The following is a 27,849-nucleotide window of genomic DNA, read 5'->3' as shown; positions in this document are numbered from 1 at the left end:
AGATCTTTGGTCAATAACACTGTTAATTTCCCCCTGAACAAACCCAGTCTGTTGTGTTGACACAGATATCCCACAAGGAGCAACGGTAACCGTTTCCTGGCATCTATTGATTCTATTCTCTGCTCAAAGCAAGAGGAGTTCAGCTCCTCCACATCTGCAGCAAGCTTTAACCCTTATTTTACTCATACATTATATCTGCCTGCCTTGGCACTGACAGCAAGTATGTTATATCTCAAACTATGTTACTACCAGTCAGTGCTCATCTGTGGAAAGTTGTGCAAATCAGATTGTGATTCTGATCTCAGGAGGACTTGCCCATCCTATTGGCTGCAGGGCCATTCCTCCATATTCTAAGGGCAAGGTGTATGTGTGGTACCTCAGGGTTCATGTAGCCTACAAGCTCAGACCTGGGTTTTGCCTGCCTGCTTAATAGCTTTCAAATGCATGAACCTCTGAACTAGAGGTCGACCGATTAATCGGAATGGCAGATTAATTAGGGCCGATTTCAAGTTTTCATAACGATCGGTGATCGGTATTTTTGGCCACCGATTTGCCGATTTTTTTCTTATTTATTTTTGTATTTTTGTATTTTCTTTTACACCTTTATTTAACTAGGCAAGTCAGATTAAGAACACATTCTTATTTTCAATGACGGCCTAGGAACGGGGGTTAACTGCCTTGTTCAGGGGGGATTCGGGGATTTGTTTCTGCAACCTTCCGGTTACTAGTCCAGTGCTCTAACCACCTGCCTTGCATTGCACTCCACGAGGAGCCTGCGTGGCAGGCTGACTACCTGTTACGCGAGGGCAGCAAGAAGCCAAGGTAAGTTGCTAGCTAGCATTAAACTTATCTTATAAAAAACTATCAATCTTAATCATCGAATCACAGCCTACTTCGACAAACGGGTGGTGATTTAACAAGCACATTTGCGAAAAAAGCACTGTCGTTGCACCAATGTACCTAACCATAAACATCAATGCCTTTCTTTAAAATCAATACACAAGTATATATTTTTAAACCTGCATATTTAGTTAATATTGCCTGCTAACATGAATGTGTCACTTCTCTTGCATTCCGTGCAAGCAGTCAGGGTATATATGTCACGTCCTGACCAGTAAAAGGGGTTGTTTGTTGTTATAGTTCGGTCAGGGCGTGGCAGGGGGTGTTTGTTTAGTGTGTTTCAGGGTTTTTTGGGGAAATGTTCTATGTTAGTCTATTTCTATGTCTGTGTCTGTTTGTTCTATTTCTATGCTTGGTTTGTTGGGTTGACCTTCAATTGGACACAGCTGTTCCTCGTTGCCTCTAATTGAAGGTCCTATTTAATGGGGGTGTTTGTTCATTGGGATTTGTGGGTGGTTGTTTCTCCGTATAGTCATTTGTCCTTACGGGACTGTTTTTCGTCGTAGTTTTTGTTCAAGTGTTTTGTTTCGTTTCTTTAATAAATAAGAAGATGAGCATACACATTCCCGCTGCGTTTTGGTCTACTCCATACGACGAACGTGACAGAACCACCCACCAACAACGGACCAAGCAGCGGAGGAAGGAGCAGCAGAGGTATCTGGAATCGTGGACATGGGAGGACATTTTGGACGGGGCAGGACCATGGCATCAGGCTGGGGAATACCGACGCCCTAAGGAGGAGCTGGAGGTAGCCAAGGCGGAGCGGCGCCGTTACGAGGCATTATACGCGCCGATTGGCAAGTGCGAGAGGCAGCCCCCAAAAATGTTTTTTGGGGGGGGGGCACACGGGGAGTGTGGCTAGGTCAGGCAACAGACCTGAGCCAACTCCCCGTGCTTATTATGGGGAGCGTTTGGCGGGGAGAAGAGCGCCGGTCTATGCAGAAGTGCGCACGATCTCGCCCATGTGTACGCACAGTCCGGTGCGAGCGATACCAGCCCCCCGTAAGTGCCATGCTAGAGTGGGCATCCAGCCTGGGAGAAGTGCGCCGGCACAATACATCTGGCCAGCAGTGCGTCTCCTGGGTCCAGGCTACCCTGCGCCTGCTCTACGCACGGCAGCCATCAGTACTCTGCACAGCCCAGTTCGCCCTGTGCCAGCACTCCGCCCGTGCAGGGCTATTGTTACAACCCAGCCAGGACGGGTTGTGCAGGTTGTGCGCTCCAGACCTCCAGTGCTTATTCATGGCCCAGTGTATCCAGTTCCTGCTCCTCGCACTAGCCTTGAGGTGCGTGTCCCTAGTCTGGCGCCTCCAAAGCCAGCACCACGCACCAGGCCTCCAGTGCGTCAGCCCAGTCCAGTACGTCCTGTTCCTGCTCCTCGCACTAGCCCTGTGGTGCGCATCCCTAGTCTGGTACCTCCAGTACCAGCCCCACGCACCAGGCCTTTAGTGCGCAGTCCCCGTCTAGAGCTTCCGGCAACAGTGCCCCGTCTAGAGCTTCCAGCAACAGTGCCCCGTCTAGAGCTTCTGGCGACAGTGCACCGTCTAGTGCTTCCGGCAACGTCCTACAGTCCGGAACCGACAGAGACGGCCCACAGTCCGGAACCGACAGAGATGGCCCACAGTCCGGAACCGGCGCAGCCAGAGTCGCCCCACAGTCCGGAACCGGCGCAGCCAGAGTCGCCCCACAGTCCGGAACCGGCGCAGCCAGAGTCGCCCCACAGTCCGGAACCGGCGCAGCCAGAGTCGCCCTACAGTCCGGAACCGGCGCAGCCAGAGTCGCCCTACAGTCCGGAACCGGCGCAGCCAGAGTCGCCCTCCAGTCCGGAACTCCCATAGTCGCCCTCCAGTCCGGAGCTCCCATAGTCGCCCTCCAGTCCGGAGCTCCCAAGCGACGCGCCTCAGCCCGAGGTCTCCAGCGACGCACCTTAGCCCTGAGCCTTCAGCGGGGGTGGACAGGTTAGGTTGGGGACTAAGGCCGGAGCCTGAGCCACCTCCATAGTAGGAGGATTGGGGAGGGGGGGTGTAGCACAAGAACCGTCGGTGACGGTGGCCACTCTCCCTTCCCTCCCTTTAGTTTGGGATTATTTTGTTTTGGGGTTTATTTTTGTGTTTTTTGTTTGAGGTGCATCCGGGGGGGGGGGGGGGGTACTGTCACGTCCTGACCAGTAAAAGGGGTTGTTTGTTGTTATAGTTCGGTCAGGGCGTGGCAGGGGGTGTTTGTTTAGTGTGTTTCGGGGTTTTTTGGGCAATGTTCTATGTTAGTCTATTTCTATGTCTGTGTCTGTTTGTTCTATTTCTATGCTTGGTTTGTTGGGTTGACCTTCAATTGGAGGCAGCTGTTCCTCATTGCCTCTAATTGAAGGTCCTATTTAATGGGGGTGTTTGTTCATTGGGATTTGTGGGTGGTTGTTTCTCCGTATAGTCATTTGTCCTTACGGGACTGTTTTTCGTCGTAGTTTTTGTTCAAGTGTTTTGTTTTGTTTCTTTAATAAATAAGAAGATGAGCATACACATTCCCGCTGCGTTTTGGTCTACTTCATACGACGAACGTGACAATATACAGCAGTTTGGGCCACCTGGCTCATTGTGAACTGTGTGAAGTCCATTTATTCCTAACAAAGGCCGTAATTAATTTGCCAGAATTGTACATAATTATGAGATAACAATGAAGGTTGTGCAATGTAACAGGAATATTTAGACTTAGGGATGCCACCCGTTAGATAAAATACCGAATGGTTAAGTATTTCATTGAAATAATAAACATTTCGTTTTCAAAATGATAGTCTCCGGATTCGACCATATTAATGACCAAAGGCTCGTATTTCTGTGTGTTATTATGTTAGAATTAAGTCTATGATTTGATATTTGATAGAGCAGTCTGACTGAGCGATTGTAGGCAGTAGCAGGCTCGTAAGCATTCATTCAAACAGCACCTTCATGCGTTTTGCCAGCAGCTCTTCGCAATTCTTCAAGCATTGCGCTGTTTATGACTTCAAGCCTATCAACCCCCGAGATTAGGCTGGTGTAACCCATGTGAAATGGCTAGCTAGTTAGCGGGTGCGCGCTAATAGCGTTTCAAACGTCTCTCGCTCTGAGACTTGGGAGTGGTTGTTCCCCTTGCTCTACATGGGTAACGCTGCTTCGAGGGTGGCTGTTGTCGATGTGTTCCTGGTTCGAGCCCAGGTAGGAGCGAGGAGAGGGACGGAAGCTATACTGTTACACTGGCAATACTAAAGTGCCTATAAGAACATCCAATAGTCAAAGGGATATGAAATACAAATCGTATAGAGAGAAATAGTCCTAGAATTCCTATAATAACTACAACCTAAAACTTCTTACCTGGGAATATTGAAGACTCATATTCAAAGGAACCACCAGCTTTCATATGTTCTCATGTTCTGAGCAAGGAACTTAAACATTAGCTTTTTTACATGGCACATATTGCACTTTTACTTTCTTCTCCAACACTTTGTTTTTGCATTATTTAAACCAAATTGAACATGTTTCATTATTTATTTGAGGCTAAATTGATTTTATTGATGTATTATATTAAGTTAAAATAAGTGTTCATTCAGTATTGTTGTAATTGTCATTATTACAAATAAATAAATAAATAAATAATGTTAAAAAATAGGACGATTAATCGGTATCGGCTTTTTTTGGTCCTCCAATAATCGGTGTTGAAAAATCATAATCGGTCGACCTCTACTCTGAACTCAAGTGTCTCGTATGTATTGTGAATACAATGACATCATGTTTGACAGGCAAGGATTCTGTAAAGTGTTGCTTTACAGAATCCTTGCAGTATTTACAAGCCAATGTGTTGTTATGCCTTGCATAACTACTGAAAATACACACAAAAACACAACCACAGCCATGCAAACTCAACCACATTCAAGAATACAGACACACACACACACCGAGCGTATGTCTTACCGTGACACGTTTCATGTCCAGCTGTCTGAGTTGAAGCACACAGCGCAGGACGGCCTGCTTGTACCATGTCTCCAGGGCTACTGGGTTCCCATCCAGGGTGAGCTCAGAAAGGGAGCACGACTCTCCCAGGCAGGCTAGCTCATCAAAACTACACACAGAGTGAGAAAACACACACCACACAGGTCATTAACAACTATGGGACAAATACAACAGGTGTAGACTTTACCGTAAAATGCTTACTTACAAGCACTTAACCAACAATGCAGTTTTAAGAAAATAGAGTTAAGAAAATATTTATTAAATAAACTAAAGTAAAAAAATTGTTTTAAGTAACACAATAAAATAACAATAATGTGGCTATATATACACGGGGTACTGGTACCGAGTCAATGTGCAGGGGTACAGGTTAGTCAAGTTAATTTGTACATGTAGGTAGGGGTAAAGTGACTATGCATGAATAATAAACAGCGAGTAGCAGCAGTGTACAAACAAAAGGAGGGGGGGTGTCAAGCAAATAGTCCGGGTGGCCATTTAATGAATTGTTCAGCAGTCTTATGGCTTGGGGGTAGAAGCTGTTAAGGAGCCTTTTGGACCTAGACTTGGCGCTCCAGTACCGCTTGCTGTGCGGTAGCAGAGAGAACAGTCTATGACTTGGGTGACTGGAGTCTTTGACAATTTTTGGGGCTTTCCTCAGACATTTTTGGGGCTGCTGAGTGGCACAGCAGTCTAAGGCACTGCATCTCAGTGCTTGAGGCGTCACTGCAGACACCCTGGTTCGAATCTAGGCTGTATCACAACCGGCTGTGATTGGGAGTCCCATAGGGCGGCGCACAATTGGCCCAGTGTCGTCCGTGTTTGGCCGGTGTAGGCCGCCATACCAGGCGCTGATGCAACTATATGTTAATATAATGAGTAATTCACTTAGAAAAGCTCCCCCAACCTCCATTTTTGTTGAATTAACCTTATAATCCATAGGTCGACACTACCATCAGGGAACAGGGCCCGTATACACAATGAGTCTCAGATTAGGAATGCTGATCTAGGATCAGGTCCCCCTAGTCCATATAATCTTATTAAGGCAAAATGGATCCAATATTAGCTCTCCTACCCTAAGACCCTTTTTGATTACCCAGGGCCCAGAACTCAACAAAAAGAAAACATGGAAACGTGCTAATTGGGCCTGGGACTGGCAGTGGAAGAGGGCATTGAAAGCAACAGACATGGCCTGGGCCTGTCTGTGAACAGTTTTAGATGGGAAGAGAACAACTAGGCTAAACAGGGTGGTAGGTAGCCAAGCTAACTAGGGTGGCAGGTGAACTAGCGGTTAGGAGCGTTGGGCCAATGAACGAATGGTCGCTGGTTCAAATCCTCGAGCTGACTAGGTGAAAATAATCGGTCAATGTGCCCTTGAGCAAGACACCTAATCCTAATTGCTCCTGTAAATCACTCTGAATAAGAACATCTGCTCAATGACAAAAATGGAAATGTAATGTAAACAGTACAGTTGGTTCACCACAAATGTGAATATAAATAGTGGGGTTCTGAGCGGCCTAATTTGTGATAATGATCGCTTCAACCAAAGGCTTTGCTGAGCCTGGGATGGCTTCTTCCTCAGCTACAGCTATGCAGACGTCAAATAAAGGCACATGTTATCCACCAGGACTTCACTGTGCGATGATAATAGTAGCCTACATTTCTCAGATGATTTAAATCAAAAGGCTCTGACAGAGGATCAAATGCAAACCAGATTAGACTAGATGTTGTATTTTGCCATCATTATAGATTTACAGTTGAAGTCGGAAGTTTACATACACCTTAGCCAAATACATTTAACCTCAGTTTTTCAGAATTCCTGACATTTAATCCTAGTAAAAATTCCCTTCTTAGGTCAGTTAGGATCACCACTTTACTTTACGAATGTGGAATTTCAGAATAATAGTAGAGAGAATTATTTATTTCAGCTTTAATTTAATTTCTTTCACATTCACAGTGGGTCAGAAGTATACATACACTCAATTAGAATTTGGTAGCATTGGCTTTAAATTGTTTAACTTGGGTTTTGGGTAGCCTTCCACAAGCTTCCCACAATAAATTGGGTGAATTTTGGCCCATTCCTCCTGACAGAGCTGGTGTAACTGAGTCAGGTTTGTAGGCCTCCTTGCTCACACACGCTTTTTTCAGTTCTGCCCACAAATGTTCTATATGATTGAGGTCATGGCTTTGTGATGGCCACGACAATACCTTGACTTTGTTGTCCTTAAGCCATTTTGCCACAACTTTGGAAGTATGCTTGGGGTCATTGTCCATTTGGAAGACCCATTTGCAACCAAGCTTTAACTTCCTGACTGATGTCTTGAGATGTTGCTTCAATATATCCACATAATTTCCCTTCCTCATGATGCCATCTATTTTGTGAAGTGCACCAGTCCCACCTGCAGCAAAGCACCCCCACAACATGATGCTGCCACCCCCGTGCTTCACGGTTGGGATGGTGTTCTTCGGCTTGCAAGCGTCCCCCTTTTTCCTCCAAACATAACGATGGTCATTATGGCCAAACAGTTCTATTTTTGTTTCATCAGACCAGAGGACATTTCTCCAAAAAGTACCATCTTTGTCCCCATGTGCAGTTGCAAACCGTAGTCTGGCTTTTTTATGGTGGTTTTGGAGCAGTGGCTTCTTCCTTGCTGAGCAGCCTTTCAGGTTATGTCGATATAGGACTTGTTTTACTGTGGATATAGATACTTTTGTACCTGCTTCCTCCAGCATCTTCACAAAGTCCTTTGCTGTTGTTCTGGGATTGATTTGCACTTTTCGCACCAAAGTAAGTTAATCTCTAGGAGACAGAACGCGTCTCCTTCCTGAGCGGTATGACGGCTGCGTGGTCACATGGTGTTTATACTTGCGTTCTGTTGTTTGTACAGATGAACGTGGTACCTTCAGGCGTTTGGAAATTGCTCCCAAGGATGAACCAGACTTGTGGAGGTCTACAATTTTTTTCTGAGGTCTTGGCTGATTTCTTTTGATTTTCCCATGATGTCAAGCAAAGAGGCACTGAGTTTGAAGGTAGCCTTGAAATACATCCACATGGACACCTCCAATTGACTCAAATTATGTCAATTAGCCTATCTGAAATTTCTAAAATCATGACATCATTTTCTGGAATTTTCCAACCTGTTTAAAGGCACAGTCAACGTAGTGTATGTAAACTTCTGACCCATTGGAATTGTGATACAGTGAGTTATAAGTGAAATAATCTGTCTGTAAACAATTGTTGGAAAAATGACTTGTGTCATGCACAAAGTAGATGTCCTAACCGACTTGCCAAAACTATAGTTTGTTAACAAGAAATTTGTGGAGTGGTTGAAAAACAAGTTTTAATGACTCCAACCTAACTGTATGTAAACTTCCGACTTCAACTAAGCTTTATGTTTGGGCAAGGCAGGGTTTAAATTATTTATTTACTGCCTAAAACAGAGTGGGCTTGCAAGAGCTGCCATGAAAAATTAATCACATCAGGAGTCAACTGTGGCCCTCTGGACTGGCAACACTGTCTTATTAAATCAGGATTTCACAGGACCGTTTTCACAGGCAGAGACAGTGCTACTTCAGCATTCAGCCTCTGTCCTCCTGACTGAACTCAATGACAAGTCCACTGTTTATATAAGGCTAAGGGAGGCAAAAGGCAAAGCCACAAACCACACAAGGAAAAAAGAACAGGGGTTTGAAAACACTCTCTCCACAGTAACAAAACAGACCTTCCATTCATGAGACACGCCGACATACGATCTCTTAGCAACCCAGCAGTACAGTAGTTTGTTAGTCACTGGGGTAGGGAGAGACTGCCCACCCCAGCAGTACAGTAGGTTATTAGCCACTGGGGAAGGGAGAGACTGCCCACCTCAGCAGTCATTCAGTGTGTGCTCAGACAGAGAGAGAGAGAGCAGGCAGTATGGGTCCTCCTCTGCAGCAGAGGCCAGGCCCAGCCCTGAGCTATAGGGAGCTGCCTGGGAGGGGAACCTGCCAGTACTGAGATCTGTGGAGAGGAGGGGGTTAAGCAGTAGCAGTAGTAGAAGCAGATCTTACCTGGTGATGCTGTTGCAGCTGAGAAAGAGGCGCTGGAGGCAGGGCAGCTGGTCCACCTCTGTCTAGACAAAGAGAGGGAGAGAAAGAGGGGGATGAAGAGAGGAGAGGGGGCTCTAGAGGGGTTTGAGTTGAGGTAGCAGTGGGGCACTGCACAGTCACAGCGCGGCTCAGACCTTCCCATCCCTCTCCATTCCCTCAGTCACCTTGCAGCTCCCAGCTCCGGCATACAGCATACAGCCCCATCCGCCCTGCGCGCGCAGGCACACTGCCGCGGCTGCACAGGGAGGGGAGGGGCAGAGCAAGGAGAAGGGGAGGGAGAGGAGAGGAGAGTGCGCTAATGCAGAGATCCCCTGCTGCAGGAGCTTGCTCACACACTCCGCTTATAGAGAGAGAAAGAGAGAAAGAAAGAGGGGGCTACTGGCACACAGACACACACAGAGACACACACAGAGACACACACAGAGACACACACAGAGACACACACAGAGACACTGCCCAGCAGCAGCAGAAGAACAAAGGGAAGGCGACAGCAATATGGGCAAATTATGAATTCAACAGGAATAGATTAAAGTCTCCAGTGGTGCCGATGTCATGGAATCTGTTTCATCATCAGGCTGTTTCAGGATCAATGGAGGAGAGAGTCTGAGGGAGGATGGGAGGATGTGAGGAGGACCAGCAGGCTGGCTGGCTGATGAGGACACAGAGGCACAGGCAATGTCACAGCCAGCAACAGGAGAGTAGGACAGGGGGATGGCAGTGGGGATGACGTGTTCAGCCTCGTAGGGCAGGGCAACCTCATTAGCTGCAACTTTAGAAGCCTTCTATGAGGATGAATGACATGCGCTGGGATGCGTGTGCGTGTGGACACTGCCATGAGGGACTTAAAGCACTGCGTCAGCCCATACAGACTCCACCAGCACTGCCTGTATCTCTGCCTCTCATCAGACAACAAGAGCTTAACCTAGCAGTCATCCACATAAACTCCCTCTACACTACCACAATACTCATCCACATAAACTCCCTCTACACTACCACAATACTCATCCACATAAACTCCCTCTACACTACCACAATACTCATCCACATAAACTCCCTCTACACTACCACAATTCTCATCCACATAAACTCCCTCTACACTACCACAATTCTCATCCACATAAACTCCCTCTACACTACCACAATACTCATCCACATAAACTCCCTCTACACTGCCACAATAATCATCCACACACGCTCACTTGCATGCACACCCCCATCCCCCCATTCTAACAACCCAAATGCCCACCTGCCAGATTAGCCTAATGGAGGCACTCCTTTCATCTGTGTGGGTTAAAGACGTGATGCCCAGTTATGGTGTATTCCCTCTGATCAGTCTACTACACCTGGTCATCTACTACAGCTCTCACTATGCCGAGGGCCAACTGGTCAGCCACTAGACTAGAGCACAACATTTACTGTGTAATGGCCATGCTGACCTCTAAAGCCATATCCATGCTCTCTGTTACATGAATCAGATCTGTGGGGCTTGGCCATTTAGTTTAGTTTATTAATTCAACCATTTAAAAAACAAGCACACACAAAACTTGAAAAAGCCATACATGCACATGAGTAAAATCATGGAGGATAACACACAATAAAGTCTGGGACTTATTTCCATTGTGGTCCTCTTGAAACAAGATGGCTAGGCAAGCTCAAACACAGTTAAACACAGTATGGCATTGAGATAATAAAACATAAAAACAAAGAAGAATAACACCTATCTCATCATTGCAGTTACTGTCACGACTTCTGCCGAAGTCGATTCCTCTCCTTGTTCGGGTGGTGCTCGGCGGTCGACGTCACCGGTCTTCTAGCCATCATTGATCCATTTTACATTTTCCATTGGTTTTGTCTTGTCTTCCTACACAACTGGTTCCAATCCCATTCATTACATGTTGTGTATTTAACCCTCTGTTTCCCCTCATGTCCTTGTCAGAGATTGTTTGTTTGTTATGTTCGTGTATTATGTATTGGTGTGCGACGGGTTCTTGTACCCACTTTTATTTATCTTGTATTTTTGATTATGGAGTTTTGTCAAGTCTATTAAACGACTCCATTTATACCAAGTTCGATTCTCCTGCGCCTGACTTCCCTGCCACCAACACACACAACATTACAGTTACATCGTAGGGTACATTCATATGGGCACAGAAGACCTTTCAATGCGGGGAAAACTCAGGAAATGTAATAAACACATACATGTGAGCAACAGGGGGCTCTGGGTTAGCCTGGTGCCGACTCACCTGGGGTGACACGATAGTGCCCTGCCTGCTGCCTCGACTCCCTGAGGAACCTCCCCAGCACCGACCAGCAGTGTGCCCTCTGTGGCCACAGATGGTGCAGGGAATGGCCCCTCCTCCGGTCGCCCTAAGCGCAGCACCTCCCAGCTCCATGGGCGTCGGAGCGGAGGTGCTGGGGGATGGAACTGACAGGGCCCGATCTGGACATCCGCGGGCAGCCAGCAGGTTGTCCAGCCGGATGGACAGATCCACCAGCTGGTCCAACGTGAGGGTGGTGTCTCGGCAGGCCAACTTCCGACGAACGTCCTCGCGCAGACTGCAACGGTAGTGATCGATCAGGGGACTGTCGTTCCATCCCGCGCTGGAGGCCAGGGTCCGGAAGTCCAAAGCGAAATCCTGCACGCTCCTCGTCCCCTGCCTCAGGTAGAACAGACGTTCACCCGCCACTCGACCATCAGGCGGGTGGTCGAAAACTGCCCGAAAGCGGCAGGTGAACTCTGCGTAATGGTCCAACGCCGCGTCTCCTTCACTCCATACAGCGTTGGCCCACTCCAGGGCTTTGCCTGAGAGGCAGGAGATGTGGGCGGACACGCTCTCACGTCCCGAAGGAGCCGGGTGGACGATCGCCAGGTAGAGCTCCAGCTGAAGTAGGAACCCCTGGCATCCGGCAGCCGTCCCATCATACTCCCTCGGGAGCGCGAGCCGAATCTCGCTGGGACCGGGTGAAGGAGGGGTGGACAGTGGGGCCTGCTGTAGTGGGGCTGGTGGAGGCGCTGGACGACCTCCTCCTCTCTCCCAACAATCCATCGTCTGCAGCACGCGATCCATGGTGGTGCCCAGACGTTGCAACATGGTCATGTGCTGCTGGACGCGCTCCTCTACCGCCACAGGGAGGGCGTCTGCTCCTGCCGACTCCATTCGGTGGTGAGGAATTCTGTAAAGCATCTCTGTGTAGCTGGAGATGAGTCAGGCGCAGGACAGCAGATATGAGTAATGAAAGCAATTTTACTCAAATATATCACAATACACGTCATATAAATACATGGCCACAAATACGGACCGCAATACAACAAACAATTACTGACAAACAAACATGGGGGAACAGAGGGTTAAATAATGAACAAGTAATTGGGGGATTGAAACCAGGTGTGTAAGACAAAGACAAAACAAAGAGGAAAATGAAAAGTGGATCGGCGATGGCTAGAAGGCGGGTGACGTCGACTGCCGAACACCGCCCGAACAAGGAGAGGGACCGACTTCGGCGGAAGTCGTGACACATACACCCTGTACCATGGAATCGGTTCATCAAAAATCTCTTCCCAACTATTTTGCAATCTGTATGGCACAGTTGTCAACATCCTGGTCCTCAAATGAAACTGGTATGCTTTCCTATTTGTTATTTTTATTCCTCTGCCAGTTTTGATCCTTTATATTGGGCAGACAGACCAGTTCCCAAGCTCCTCCTGCTGCCACCTGCCTCCTCCATTTTTGGGGTAATGCTGAAATCAATTGGTTGTACTCTTGGATTGAGCAGACCTTCCCATACAATTCTGATAACTTCATGAAGGACATAACTCTACCATTCCAATTTACGATATCATTTAAGAACAAAATACCCTTTTCAAACATCTTTCCCATAAAAACAGGTATTTTATGAAACAACACATTTGAGTTCAGCTATAATATTTGTTGTAATATTTGTTCGATCTTTTCAGGGGGATGAAATTGAAATTGTAGCCAGCTCTGCAATGCTTGTTTGAAAAAGAGAGATACTTTGAAAAAAGTATAATTTTCAATTCATTGAAAATGAGACATGGCAATCTACACAAAGGAAAAAAGGCAATTTTTAGACAATGGATGTGCTTTTTTTAGTAATCTACTTGAGAACCATTTAGGGTTCAAGTAACACTTTTGAATAAGTGAAGCTTTTAGAGAGAGGTTTAGCACTTTTATATTTAATAATCTCAACCCACCCAATTCATATTCATTATATAGAAAGGAACATTTTATTTTGTCTGGTTTAGCATCCCAGATAAAATTATATTTTTTTGCTCATATGATTTGAAAAATTAATCATCAGGAGTAGGCAGTGCCATAAGTAAGTGAGAAAACTGAGATATGACTAAGGAGTTAATCAGGGCAAGTTTTCCATAAATAGACAGGTATTTACCTCTCCATGGTTGCAGGATTTTCTATTGAAATTCATTGTGAAGAGCTTATTTATATATTTTGTGATATGAATACCAAGTATGTCTACTTCATCATCAGCTCATTTTATATGTAAACTGCAGGGTAATGTAAAAGTTGTAATTTTTAAAGATCCAATACGTAAAATTGTACACTTATCATAATTAGGTTTTAGTCCAGAGAGTACAAAAAAAGTTATCTAGATCTTCAATGAGACATTGCAGGGATCTAGCTTGCGGACTTAATATAAAACTTGAGTCATCGGCATACATGGACACCTTTGTTTTTAAGCCTTGGATTTCTAATCCTCTAATGTTGTTATTGGATCTGATTTTAATAGCTAGCATTTCGACGGCCATAGCGAATAGATATGGTGACAGCGGACACCCTTGATTAACTCCTCTTGACCATTCAAAACTCTCTGAGAAGTGGCCATTATTTACTATTTTACACCTGGGGTTGCTGTACATTATTTTTACCCATTTTATAAGAGAATTACCGAAATTGAAAAAATACAGGTATTTATAAATAAAATCCAGCCGGCCTTTTCAAAATCCGCTATAAATACCAGGCCTGGCTTCTTAGATGTTTCATGATGTTCTATTATTTCTAGTAGTTGTCGTATATTATCTCCAATGTATTGTCCATGTAAAAAACCTGTCTTATCAGGATGAACAATACCTGGTAAAACTCTTTTAATTCTGAGTGCTATGCATTTCGCTAGTATTTTTGCATCACAACATTGAAATGTAAGGGGCCTCCAGTTTTTTAGATAGACTGAGTCTTTATATTTGCCATCTGGGTCTGGTTTTAATAATAGAGAAATCAGACCTTCCGGCTGAGTAACTGACAGACTACCATTTCTATAGGAGTAGTTAAAACAATCTAACAATGGAGCTTTTAGTATATAAAAACAGGCTTGATATACCTCTACCGGTATGCCGTCAAGCCCTGGGTTTTTTCCAGACTGAAAGGATTTAATAGCTTCAGAAAGTTCTTCCTCGGTAATTTGGCCTTCGCACTGATCTTTCTGTACATTTGTTAATTTCCCATTCAGTGGGAGAGGATGAGACGGAAAAGAGAACATCTGCCTAAAATAATTAGCTTCCTCTTTTAAAATATAATTTGGAGAATCATAGATGACTCCGTCATCAGTAACGAGTGTCAGCAAATTCTTTTTGTTAGCGTTCCTGTATTGGAGATTCAGGTAGAATTTTGGGGATTTTTCTCCATATTCCACCCAGTTTGCTTTATTTTTGTAATAGATTACATTAGATTCTTGAATAAGTTCCTCAAGTTCTTTTTGTTTTTCCTCTAACTTATTTTGCATCTCTGTAGTATACTTTTTATTTTTATCTACCTTTACTATCAATTCATGGATTTCCCTTGTTAGTCTTGTCTCTTTAGCCAGAAACTCCTTTTTTTGTTATTATTGATGAATATTAAATTGAATGACCTCTGAAGGTACATTTAAAGGTATCCCAAACAATAAGGGGATTTGCTGAACCTACAGTTGAAGTCGGAAGTTTACATACACCTTAGCCAAATACATTTAAACTCCGTTTTTCAGAATTCCTGACATTTAATCCTAGTAAAAAAATCCCTGTCTTAGGTCAGTTAGGATCACCACTTTACTTTAATTAAGAATGTGAAATGTCAGAATAATAGTAGAGAGAATGATGTGTTTCAGCTTTTATTTCTTTCATCATATTCCCAGTGTGTCAGAAGTTTACATACACTCAATTAGTATTTGGTAGCATTGGCTTTAAATTGTTTAACTTGGGTTTTGGGTAGCCTTCCACAAGCTTCCCACAATAAATTGGGAGAATTTTGGCCCATTCCTCCTGACAGAGCTGGTGTAACTGAGTCAGGTTTGTAGGCCTCCTTGCTCGCACACGCTTTTTCAGTTCTGCCCACAAATGTTCTATGGGATTGAGGTCAGGGCTTTGTGATGGCCACTCCAATACCTTTAAGGTTGGGATGTTGTTCTTCTTCTTGCAAGCCTCCCCCTATTTCCTCCAAACATAACCATGGTCATTATGGCCAAACAGTTATATTTTTGTTTCATTGACCAGAGGACATTTCTCCAAAAAGTACCATCTTTGTCCCCATGTGCAGTTGCAAACCGTAGTCTGGCTTTTTTATGGTGGTTTTGGAGCAGTGGCTTCTTCCTTGCTGAGCGGTCTTTCAGATTATGTTGATATAGGACTCGTTTTACTGCGGATATAGATACTTTTGTACCTGTTTCCTCCAGCATCTTAACAGGGTTCTTTTCTGTTGTTCTGGGATTGATTTTCACTTTTCGCACCAAAGTACGTTCATCTCTAGGAGACAGAAGGCGTCTCCTTCCTGAGCGGTATGACGGCTGCGTGGTCACATGGTGTTTATACTTGCGTACTGTTGTTTGCACAGATGAACATGGTACCTTCAGGCTTTTGTAAATTGCTCTCAAGGATGAACCAGACTTGTGGAGGTCTACAATTTTTTTATGAGGTCTTGGCTGATTCTTTTTGATTTTCCCATGATGTCAAGCAAAAAGGCACTGAGTTTGAAGGTAGGTCTTAAAATACATCCACATGGACACCTCCAAATGACTCAAATGATGTCAATTAGCCTATCAGAAGCTTCTAAAGCCATAACATGATTTTCTGGAATTTTCCAAGCTGTTTAAAGGCACAGTCAACTTAGTGTATGTAAACTTCTGACCCAACAGAATAGTGATACAGTGATTCACTGTATATAATACTGTATATAATTCACTGTATATATAAGTGAAATAATCTGTCTGTAAACAATTGTTGGAAAAATTACTTGTGTCATGCACAAAGTAGATGTCCTAACCGACTTGCCAAAACTATAGCGGTTAACAATACATTTTGTAGAGTGGTTGAAAAACGAGTTTTAATGACTCCAACCTAAGTGTATGTAAACTTCCGACTTCCAACTGTATATTAAACTGTAAAAATTAAGTTCTAAATGATTTTGTCTTAGTTAAAAATAAGTTGACCCCAGTCCTTTTTCCACGCAAGTTCATCTAAGGATGTAGAGTGAGTTTCTTGTAAACAGTATGTTACATTCCTTTTCTTTTAGCCATGTAAAGACTGATCTTTTTTCTACAATCTGTTAAACCGTTACAATTTTAACTGGCTATACTTATTTCACCCCTTACCATAACTAGATACTATTCTCAGTCTAAATCGACCATAATTAGTGCTTGTAAAGTTACTGCCATCAGAGGTATTATGACGGTCAAAACTAGAGCTTTCAAATGTCTGATATTTAGAATTCAAGAAATAGGTTCTCGCAATATTTGTTTTATTCCCTTGCCTGTTTTCCTGTGAGCCAATGCCACAGATGTTAGAAAATTGAGACAAGATATTATGTGTGTAGTAAATCTGAGTAGGTTGACGTGTATGATATTGGATGTGATTTAGTGAGAGTGTGTACAATGTCTGAATAAGAGTAAGACTATAATGTGTGATATCCAAATAAAAAATAACTCAGCCAATTTGCTTGGTTGAGTGTCTATGTGTGTAACATGAAGTGCATATAGCCTTAATATTCATGATGATAATTGTAATCCATCTCGTATCACCGTCATAGTTGCATCATAATTACCTTTAACATCATTGAAAAACACAACCCAGCATTTTCATAGCAATTGACGTTTCACATGATCATGAAAGAGACCTTGCATTACTCTAGAGACGGCTTCACTACAGTACAAATGTATTCCATACAATATGTTATTATTCCCCAATGCCCATATTCTGATATCTTCCCCTTGCTGTTGTAAACATATATAAACTTGTAGACAAATACATAAAAAAGATAGACAAATAATAAACACATTCAATTATAAAACAGTTCTCGACAATAGAGAGAGGGAGAGAAAAGAAAAGCGAGAAAGAGAGTGAGAGAAGAGAGCGAGATCAGATGTGTGTATGTATGTATGTATAAGTCCGTATGTGTAAGCGAGCATGTAATTGAGTATGTGTGTGTGTTCATATCCCCTTCATAATGTTCAGATATTTTTACAGTTCCTATACTTTCTTTTTTTCGTAACCTGAAGTCCCTGTAGAATTTAGTACAGCCATGGTGTTATGAAGCTGTCTCGGAATAGCTGTCCATCCATAAAGAGTTTGTCCACAATAAGAAAGGCACACTTACCCTTCTCCCTTTGTTGCCTTTGTACCAGATACAGTCTCTTACGATGTTCGTTTATCTCCCTTAGAAATTGGTCATTGAGACCGAATTTGGTCCCTTTAAGCTCCCTTCCCCTGCTTTTGATCAGCTCCTTTTGTTGGTAGTGTTCAAATTTTGCGATGATCAGTCGGGGACACTTGCTCTTGTCGCTCTGAGCTCCAAGTCTGTGTACTCGGTGGAAAGCCACCTTGTTTAGTCTCTATAGGAAGTTTCAAGGCGGATTGCATGAATTCTCTGATCGCGCCCTCTGGATTATTGGATGTGTCCTCAGGAATCCCAGAAAAAAATAGATTTTCACGCATGCTACGACTTTGTCTAGTAGCGACTCCATAATTTCCCTGAGTAGACAATCCATGCTGGAATCGTGGATTTTTACCTTGGCTGTGAGTGCCTTGTTTTCTCCTTGGAACATGAGAACTCCAAACTCCCCCTCAGCCCTGCTAGCTCCTCACACAACTTTTCCAGTGTTGCATGGATTCCAGCCAGAGCACTAGCCTCTACTTAAAATTGTTCGTGTCTGTAGATTAATCTGTTTTTCTTTTTTTTGTCGGGTTAAAGTTCTTTTGTGAGGTAGTTGGATCTTTCCATGATGGAGTATGTTGTTCCTCCATAGCGTAAAGCTGTTGGTACTAGTCGATTTCCCTTCGGGTCTCCTTAGTATCAAGGTTGGCTCTTTACTGTAACCAGTTGTTTTACGAAACGATAACAATGAATCTTTCCCATGATGACGACAGGTGTCTTTAGTACAGCCAGCTAGCACTCGCAGAATCCACACAAAAAAATGGAACACAAACATGCAGTCCCAGCCGAAAGGTTAACCACATCATGGAATCCTTAGCAACAAAACTTTTGTTCTGATTAAAATCGATTTAATGAAACAATTTTAATATTAACAACACACCGAGTGTAGACAGTACAATGTTCTGTTGCGCACTCTGATCAAACAGTTTTTAACTTTGTTTTTCAGAGCTGCCCAGAGAGGACATCATTTTTATGGGCAGAGACAACTCATTCCACTCTGAGGTTCCAGTATACAAGAAAGTACCTTTCCCAGCATTACTCCTGAACCTGTATAAGCGCACATTAGCAACACCTGATCTGGTGCTGTGATTGTGTGCATCCCTAACATGGGAAAAGTAATCAATTAGATATCTGGGTGCAGAACCATAAATACTCCTGTAAACCAAACCCAGTCTAATCTAGCCTCAACAGGCAGACAGGTTAGTTCCTGAATGCAGCTCCTGCATATGTGAGTACGTGGACTGACCTTCAATACTATCCTGATCCGCTTATTCTGGGCTATCTGGAGCTTCTCCCTCATAAGCTTAGATAAGCCCCCAAACCAGGAATTAGTAGCATAGTCAAAACTGTCCTTATCAAGCAGCTTGGACTTTCTAGCCAAAAACGTAGTACTGGCATTAACCTTCCCTAGCACTTTAGTGGCCATGCTCACACCTCCCAAGCTTCCATCCCAGGTAGCTAACAGAGGTTTTAGTAGTCAGGACCTCACCCCCTAACTCCACTCTGATTTCAGAGGACCTGCACAATTTAGGTCTGGACCCAAAAATAATTTCCTCAGTTTTACCTAACAGCTTATTATCTCCAAGCCATTTGCTAATACTAGTAAGCGCTGTGCTAAGTGTCATGACTGTCCTGATCAGGTCAGGTTACAGGAGACCACAACCCTACAGATTATCTCTCACCCCCAACAAAGGAGGAGAGATCTAGGGGTATGAAGATGTGGGGTTTTTATGACCCCTCACGCCCATGGTAAATCTTAGGCAACAGACAAAATTCCTTTGTCCTCTCACTATGGAGAACCAGCCTCAGAACATTAAACATGCAATAAAGGGACTTTGGAACAATGGTTTCCGTCAGCCACAATGGTGGTCATGACGATAGATGGAATATGAAAATTAATGTCATTTTTGTCTGGTTATTAAAAGGTTAAAGGACGATGTTATTACGGAAACATTGTAACTTTAAGAGTTTTCCTAATATATGCTTGATGTTTATACATTGTACATTGTGTGGAAAATGTTCAAATCAAAGAGAATGTTTTGGTAAAGATGAAATGTGATGTTAGTTGTCTAAAATAGGATTGGAGTTAAATCTAGACCTTGCCTCAACTTGGTACGCCCAGAAAATTGACCTAAAGGCGGTTACGCCCACTTCTGACCCGAGGGTATAAGACATGTGAGTTAAGAATTAACATATCAGACTAAGTGACCCGTGCTGCAGCTAAGGTCTAAAAAGTCAACAAACCCAAAACGCAACACAAGGTTGAAGACAAAGAAATCTTTTTTCTACCCATGCTATGGATGAGTAGCTGTGTCTAAGCGGGTGAATTCAAGCCTGATCACCCGGTCTCCACTCCCCATCGAATCGTGGTATCTAAACTGTTTCCATTCCTACGCTGTAAGCTCTGAGCTACAGAGCTGTCTGTCCTCAGAAGACCCCTTTCAGGGCAAGGGCGAGGAATCAGAAAACTAAGCCAAAAGGACACTGACATCGTGAGGACAACCAGAGAGTTGCACCAGAGAAGAGCGTCATTGAGAAGCCTAAACGGTCCACACGGAGACCTTCAACACGTAATTACATCATTATATTGTAACCCATAAGAGCGGCAGTTCGGGGCAAGGTTAGGGTTAAAATAAGCATAGCTGACAAATGCACCCAAATGTATGTTTCTCTCGTGTACTTTCTCTTTTTCTCTCTTTTTGAAATCCCCATTTTGGGTAACACGCTTCATATATACTAAGTTCTAATCAATAGCCTAGACTGTGTTTTTGTGTATGTGTATCTTTTATTATCATTTTAGCTTTCTAGTAAATAAATAATCAACTAAAATTGGTGTGGTACGAACTCATTGGTGGGACCCGGGTTTGTGCAGATTCCCGGATTATGCGACGTTCAGAATGAGACTGTAGAGGAAATTGATTAATTAGTGACTGTTGTAAAATCGATATTCTGATATTCTTTGAGTTAATTTGGGAAATAGAAACTCAATAAAACTAATTTTCCCATGGTGCCCCAGGTTTATGAGGTAATAATTGCCTGATTAATTTAATCACGCAATTATAAACCGTTAATCATTCGATGAGCAGCAGTCGTCACATTAACTAATACAACGTCACGACATAAGTATGCTCTCCAACATTGTTTTACTTTGTGAGACAACAGAAGTGTAGAGTCATCTGCATAAAGGAAAAGACAGCAAGAGCAAGCATCTTTTATATCGTTTATATACAGTAAAAACAGTAGAGGACCAAGCACGCTCCCCTGCGGAACGCCACAACTTATTGATTTTGCCTGAGACAGTGAACCATTAACCTCTACTACTTGCTCCCTACCTGACAAATAGAACTTTACCCAGCCTAGAGGGATACTGCTTAACCCCAGTGCCTCCAGTTTGGAGATTAGGAGACAGTGGTTAACTGTATGTCAAGCAGTACCATTCCACATAGATTTCCCTCATCAATCTCTTTTCAGATGAAGTCAGTCAAGTAAAGTAGACATGAATCAGTGGAGTATGTTCTTCTAAAACCTGACTTAAAATTATGCATTAGACTGTTTGTTGACATATTCATACATTTCCTCATGTGCAACTCTCTCCAGGATATTTGGTGTTACACTAAGGATAGATACAGGCTTATAATTCATAGGGTCAGACTTTATCCCCTTCTTATACAAAGATGCTTGTTCAAGAGAGAGATTAACGATATGCATAATACAAGGGGCAATTTGCTCAGCAGAATCTCTAAGAAACCTTGCAGGAATATTATCCAGGACTGTGGCTTTGGAGCATTTAAGCTCTGCTAGTATACTGGCTATTTTGTCTGTTGCTACCTTTGCAAAAGAAAAAGAGTTTGGCTGATTCCCTAACTCAGAATAATACTTATTGACTTGGTCGTTTCCATACAAACTGGTGGGCAGCCTGCTAACCAGCTTGCCGGCAACAGAAGTAAAAAAAAAAAGAGTTGAATTAATTTGCATCTTCTGCTTTTTCATATACCATCTCCTCCCTCATGTTCAGTCCAATACTGTTAAGCTTGTTTTTGGTAGTACTACTACAGCCTAGGTCCTTAAATGATTTCCAAAGCTTTTTAGGGTAATTTTTGTTCACAATGATTTTATCAGCAAACTAACCCCTCTTAGCTTCGTCCATCCTGCTCTGTGTGTGCTTCATTTCTGTGACGCTTATATAGGACAGAATCAGGTTGCTCTTGAGAGTTCTTAAATTTCTTAAAGGCCTTATTCCTAGCTTGGATAGATTATAGAATCTCATGATTAAACCAAGGGCTAGATCTCTGCTTTACTCTGACCCGTCTAATGGGAGCCATCACATTCACCATATCAAGGAATCTACATTTAAAGGCTTCCCAGGCACTGTCTACCCCTACACTATCCAGCACAGGTGACCAGTCAATTTTACCCACTTGCTCCCTAAACATTTCAACACAGTATTTTTTGAGTCCTCTGATTCTAACAGTTTTGTGACACTTAAATATATCTTTAAAAACCATCCTTGTGCAAAATGTAATAAAATGATCACTGATTCCATAGACTATTACTCCACTCTGCAATATTTTGGATTTATCAGAGACCAATATTAAGTCAATCGTACTTTGCACTGCCTCACATACCCTGGTGGGATCTTTTATCATTTGGGTCAGAGCAAGTGATCTACAGAAGTGCATAAATACATTGTGGGTTGGTCTATTCTTTTTGCAGACATCAGTATTGAAATCCCCTAACGCAATGATTTCCTTCACCATCACTAGTAGAAGCCCAACAGCTAAATGTCGGACTAGCTGCCTGCAATCAGAACACTGAACCAAATCCAAGGGCACAGTTTAGAAAAAAGAGAACATGAATAGTGCATGTGTCACAGCCTAATCTGTTTCACCTGTCCTCGTTATTGTCTCCACCCCCTCCAGGTGTCGCTTATTTTCCCCAGTGTATTTATCCCTGTGTTTCCTGTCTCTCTGAGCCAGTTCGTCTTGTATGTTTCCAAGTCAACCAGCGGTTTTCCCGGTCTCCTGCTTTTTCTATTCCTCACGGTTTTGACCCTTACCTGTTTCTGGACTTTGTGCCTGACTATTCTGCCTGCCTTGACCACGAGCCTGTCTACCACTCTGTACCTCCTGGACTCTGATCTGGTTTTGACCTTTTTGCCTGTCCACGACCATTCTCTTGCCTACCCCTTTGGATTAATAAACATTGTAAGACTCCAACCATCTGCCTCCTGTGTCTGCATTGTGCCTTGATAGCATGTTAGATTCAAATGTGTGCCTGGTTCAATAAACAGACAAAACTAGTACTGACCACACCAATAAAATAGATAGGGATGGATTCTTGATCTGGATTTACTACAAAATGTATAATATACTGTAAATAATATACAGTACTATAATATACAGTACTGAATTAGTCATAGAATAATTTGTCCAGTATGTTAAGGCAGCTGAGTGCTCATACATCAATATTACTTATGAATAGCTCATGCTGTAAGCAGATGACCCAGACAGTAAAGTACATTAGAAACCCATGAGATAGACACTGCGTTAACATCCAAAGAAACATCAAAGTCACAATAATAAAGGACAGACATCAACATGCCTTAAATTCTCATTCCACTCTGCTACCACATATGAAGGGCAAAGCTTTCATGGGGTCCGATTGACTTAAACATTAATATAATTCAAACAAAAATCTGATACTCATATTCCTTTTGTTTACGTTATGTTCATACCCCCTGGGCTCTAAGGCTCAAAATCATTATCAAAATGCATATTTTCCCTTGGAAAAAGATTAATGGCAAATGCAGGAGAAGGCTTCTAAAGCTGTAGCAAATGAGGATGAAACAAAACAAACTAAACAGGGCCAGGCACAGAATAGAACAAACCTCCCCCCATCCTTGCTCCCCCTGTCCCCCGTATGGCCTCCTGTTGCTGCACCATCCTGCTCAGCTACGGTGCTGACTTTTTCCACATTTTGTTACGTTACAGCTTTATTCTAAAATTGATTAAATCATTTTTTCCCCCTCATCAATCTACACACAATACCCCATAATGAAAAAAAATCTAAAAACCGGTTTTTAGATTTTTTTGTGGGACCTTATATAGACAGGTGTGTGCCTTTCCAAATAATGTCCAATCAATTAACTTTACCACAGGTGGACTCCAGTCAAGTTGTAGAAACATCTCAAGGATCAATGGAAACAGGATGCACCTGAGCTGAATTTCGAGTCTCATAGCAAAGGGTCTGAATACCAACGTAAATAAGGTATTTCTGTTATTTATTTTTACAAAATGTGCAAACATTTCTAAAAACCTGTTTTCGCTTTTTCATTATGGGGTATTGTGTGTAGAATGATGAGGATTTGTATTTATTTAATCCCTTTTAGAATAAGGCTGTTAGGTAACAAAATGTGGAAAAAGTCAAGGGGTCTGAATACTTTCCAAATACACTGTATGTGCATGTCAGTGGCAGTGTGCAATGGGTTACAAAATAAAGCCATAGCCTACTTTAGGCATAAACAAAAGAAGGCTAGTGTATGCATACAGTACGGTCAACCCACCACACCACTCAGTGACTTAGTTAGGGGGACTTTAATGGTGGGCTGCTCGAACACAATTACTGTATAAACAACTAAGGAGATGAGGAGTGCATTCACTTCATGCCGTTCAGGCACCGTTACACAACACTTTTAATGTGCTGTCTTCTACAGTTTATCAGAGTACACCCAATATGTTCTCCCTGTTGATTATGTTTATTATGCATTTTGGTTGAACCAAAATATTACATTTAACAACATTTTTATGAAATTGGAAACAATTAAATATATATGTGAAATTAAATGAAACAATAATATATGTTGATGATCATGCTAACAATACCCTAATATATTCAATATGCTGTAAACTACTGTCTTTTAGCAGTTTCTCTCAATTCCATATAATCAACCTAATAACTATGACAGCCCTCACTATTGTCATTTGTTGCCCTAATTGCACTGTTTGTCTACATAACCTGGTTCAAGCATTCATGACATTACCCTGAAGAAGGCACAGTGACGCCGAAACCTTGGTGTTTTACCCAATAAATTACTAGGACTTTATACATATGGTGTGTGCTTTGTTTTTATAGCTTACTGTCTCTGACACTAACAGTATTACAGGGATGCTGCCTCTGCAGGGGTGCTGTTGCCATAATTAGGATTATGGCTATGTCTGATTGGAGAAGTCGTGAAATAATTAAATCAATCACTGCATAAATAATAATGAGCGAGACAGGTGCGAGGAAGGCTGTAATCTCTGCCATTTGCAACACTGCTTTTATAGGAACATTTCTCTACTGCTACTTGAGTACACACATTAACAGTACTGTCTGCTGCTGCATCCCCATAGTGACAGGAACGCTCTGCTCTTAAAATAAACACATTAGATGACTGTGCACTCCCACAGTGTCACATAGTAGGCTTTGAGGAGAACGCTGCAATGAATCCTTATAACATCCATTTCTGCATGCTGAAAAAATGCAATTCATACCACAGTATGAGCACAGTCTACCACACATACACCTGCTTCCCAGACTGAATATTCACCCCTGCTTCTCCGTCAGTGTAACAGCACTTCCAGCTCTGACTGTGGCTGAGTCTAAATTTAGACACAGAGTCTTAGACAGAGTGATGTCATCACTGGGCTGATTTGGTGCATAAAAAAAGCTCACTGTCTGTCCACCGCTATCTATCTCATCTTCTAACAGCAGGGTCCCAGAGACTAGGAGGTGTGTCTGAACCTGGTGTCAGTCTCTCTCCTGCGTGTCCTGGGCTTCACCTCTACAGCTCAGCTCCACCCCAGCTATGCTGACAGCTGACAGCTTGCGTGTGTTTGATTTTCTCACACACTGAGGAGCTCCCCTACAACCATTACTGTGCCAACACAGCCTCTCATAACCACTGTCTCTGCTGCACGCAACAACACTCTACAAAGAGAAGCGCCAACAAACACGTGTGTGTGTGTGTGTGTGTGTGTGTGTGTGTGCGTGTGATCCTTAGTAAGTGCTACTGGTGACCTGGTCATTCAATGGCTGAGGTTGTTTAAGTTACTTGTCTTTTAGAGAGTGCATACAATATACAGACTAAAACCATACAGAACAGTATCTCACCCATTCATCACAAACAGAGTGATACTCTGTTACCATCATCTCCAAACTGTTCCATTTTAGGTGTCATTTAGGATGGTTTTCTAGGGTAAACAAACCTTTCAGACATGTACCATATGTAGCACAGTACCCAAAGGGTTATACATACAGAATGTCTAATATACTGGCCTTCCATGTAACTGAGCCCAATGTTTAAGCGTAGGTTTAAACTTGTTTGGAAAAGTGCACTTCAATGTATTTGTTTTTCCCTTCAAGTCCTTTCCAAAAATCCACTATATTCCTCTCTAGAATGAAAAGGAAAACCTTTTAAGACACCTGAAAGTATGTGTTTAGTTTGTGCCTGCAATCCGAATAATGAAAGAGCCTTGTGCTGAAGGGTAGAATTTTTTCTCCACCCTCCCGTAAGGCCAATAAAACATTATATCCGATTATTAAAAGTGGAAGTAATTTCATCAAAACTTCTAAGTGGGTAAACAGGAGCTGTAGTTGATGAGATGCGACATTTCTGGTTTTTTTCAAAAAAATTTCCAGCCTGGTCACGTGATACAAGTCAGGATTAGACGTCCATCCATGTCTGAGGACGTCGGGAGTTGACAAAGAAACTGGCCACTAGAGGCAACCGTGAGCGATGTCACCTTTGGTTTTGCTAGGGCGTTGTGGACAGGGATGGCAGACGGGAGTACAAAAGGAGGTTGCATGTTCGAATCCAGTGATAGAAACCTCATCCCAAACTTTTTAACTCGCCACCCCCCCCCCCCCCCTCCCTCCAGCATTGGGGAACATCCCCAATTCTATACATGCAATTCTATACATTTTGCCATGTCTAATCTGTATTTGTGATATTTAACTGACAAAAAAATTACAACAATATCCATGGGTTAAAAAATCTAAATAAAAGAATGTTAGCTGACATGGGCTGGTTGATCTGGACATTTCTGACAAGTTATAAATATCTCTCTAAGGTATACAATGACTGACATGACAAGAGGAACTGATGATGCACTACCCTATTTCGAAATGGCACCTTGTGCATTCTACTATTATAACTTTCAAGAGTAAATTTAAAGCCGGACAGAGTTCCTTAAAAAAAATGTATATATATTCTTGATCCCCGGGGGACGAGCCCCACAGTTTGGAGTTAATGCCTAACCTTAAGATTTCGGAGTTAATGCCTAAACTTAACCTTAAACACTTTCAAATTTGACGTTTGGAACAACTTCTAAATTTGACGTTTGAGAAACATGCATGAACGTCTAATTCTGCCGTGAGAGCATGTTGAATTTTCCAGCATACCAAGTGAGGGAAGGGTTTGGAGATGTCAGATTTGCATACAAATGAAGGACCTGTTTAGGCCTGTTTGTGCTCCTCTGTTGATCAGAAATACTATACTATAGAAACGTAGGGGGGAGGGAATTTCTGTTTCAAAAATATCCTATTTCACTTCCACTGGAGTCAGCATGAGGAGGGGTTAATGAGCTAGCTATTTCCCCTTGGTAACCACCGTAGATGACAGGAGGACAAGTATGCTACTTCACTTTGTGTTTTTTCTTGGTGAGACATGAAACAGAAAAACTTCTAAATGTGATACCAAGACAAACATCAAAATAAGGAAAACATGTAAAGGCTTGTGCCAGCAGCGGAGGATGATAACAAGATGAAAGAAGAATCTGCAGCTAACATCATCATCTAAGAAGAAAATGATAATCTCGTCTACACATGTCAATGCATGAGTAGGTAGGGGGACCGACACTGGCAACACCTTGGGGACGGTCAGAGGTTTGATACACAGCAAGAAGCTAGCTTAAGCCGTCAGCTGTATGCCAATGAGTGTGTGTATATCAAACCACGACATTTGGATGTGTGCATCTGTTAAAATTGTCAGCATTAGCAACACAGCAGCATACTGTTCTTGCACAGTATATTGCAGAGTGGGGGGAACCTTCCTCAACCATTACTGTGATGATAGAAGGGCCAAGCTGTTTGCGATCTTAGCACAGATCTGAATCAGTACAGGCCTGAGCCATTACATCTGCACAGTGCATTAGTGTGAGCCCAAAGGATTAGACACGATCCAGCTGCTTCAGTTC

At 42.9% G+C, this 27,849-nt stretch overlaps 1 protein-coding gene across 1 annotated transcript in view; it reads right to left on the bottom strand.

Annotated features, from left to right (window-relative positions):
- LOC106587561 (leucine-rich repeat-containing protein 49) overlaps positions 1-27,849 on the bottom strand; it is a 58,747-nt gene that overhangs the window by 22,654 nt on the left and 8,244 nt on the right. Inside the window, exons 9-10 of the mRNA XM_014176066.3 lie at positions 8,922-8,983; positions 4,839-4,986 (exon numbers count right to left, since the gene is read on the bottom strand). Coding sequence (XP_014031541.2) covers positions 4,839-4,986; positions 8,922-8,983 — 210 coding nt within the window. The remainder of the gene's footprint in view (positions 1-4,838; positions 4,987-8,921; positions 8,984-27,849) is intronic.

Source organism: Salmo salar, chromosome 26 (assembly GCF_965601325.2).
Source record: "Salmo salar chromosome 26, fSalSal1, whole genome shotgun sequence".
Taxonomy (NCBI): Eukaryota; Metazoa; Chordata; class Actinopteri; order Salmoniformes; family Salmonidae; genus Salmo; species Salmo salar.
Note: the sequence above shows the minus strand (reverse complement) of the source record. Positions and strands in the feature narration are given on the sequence as shown.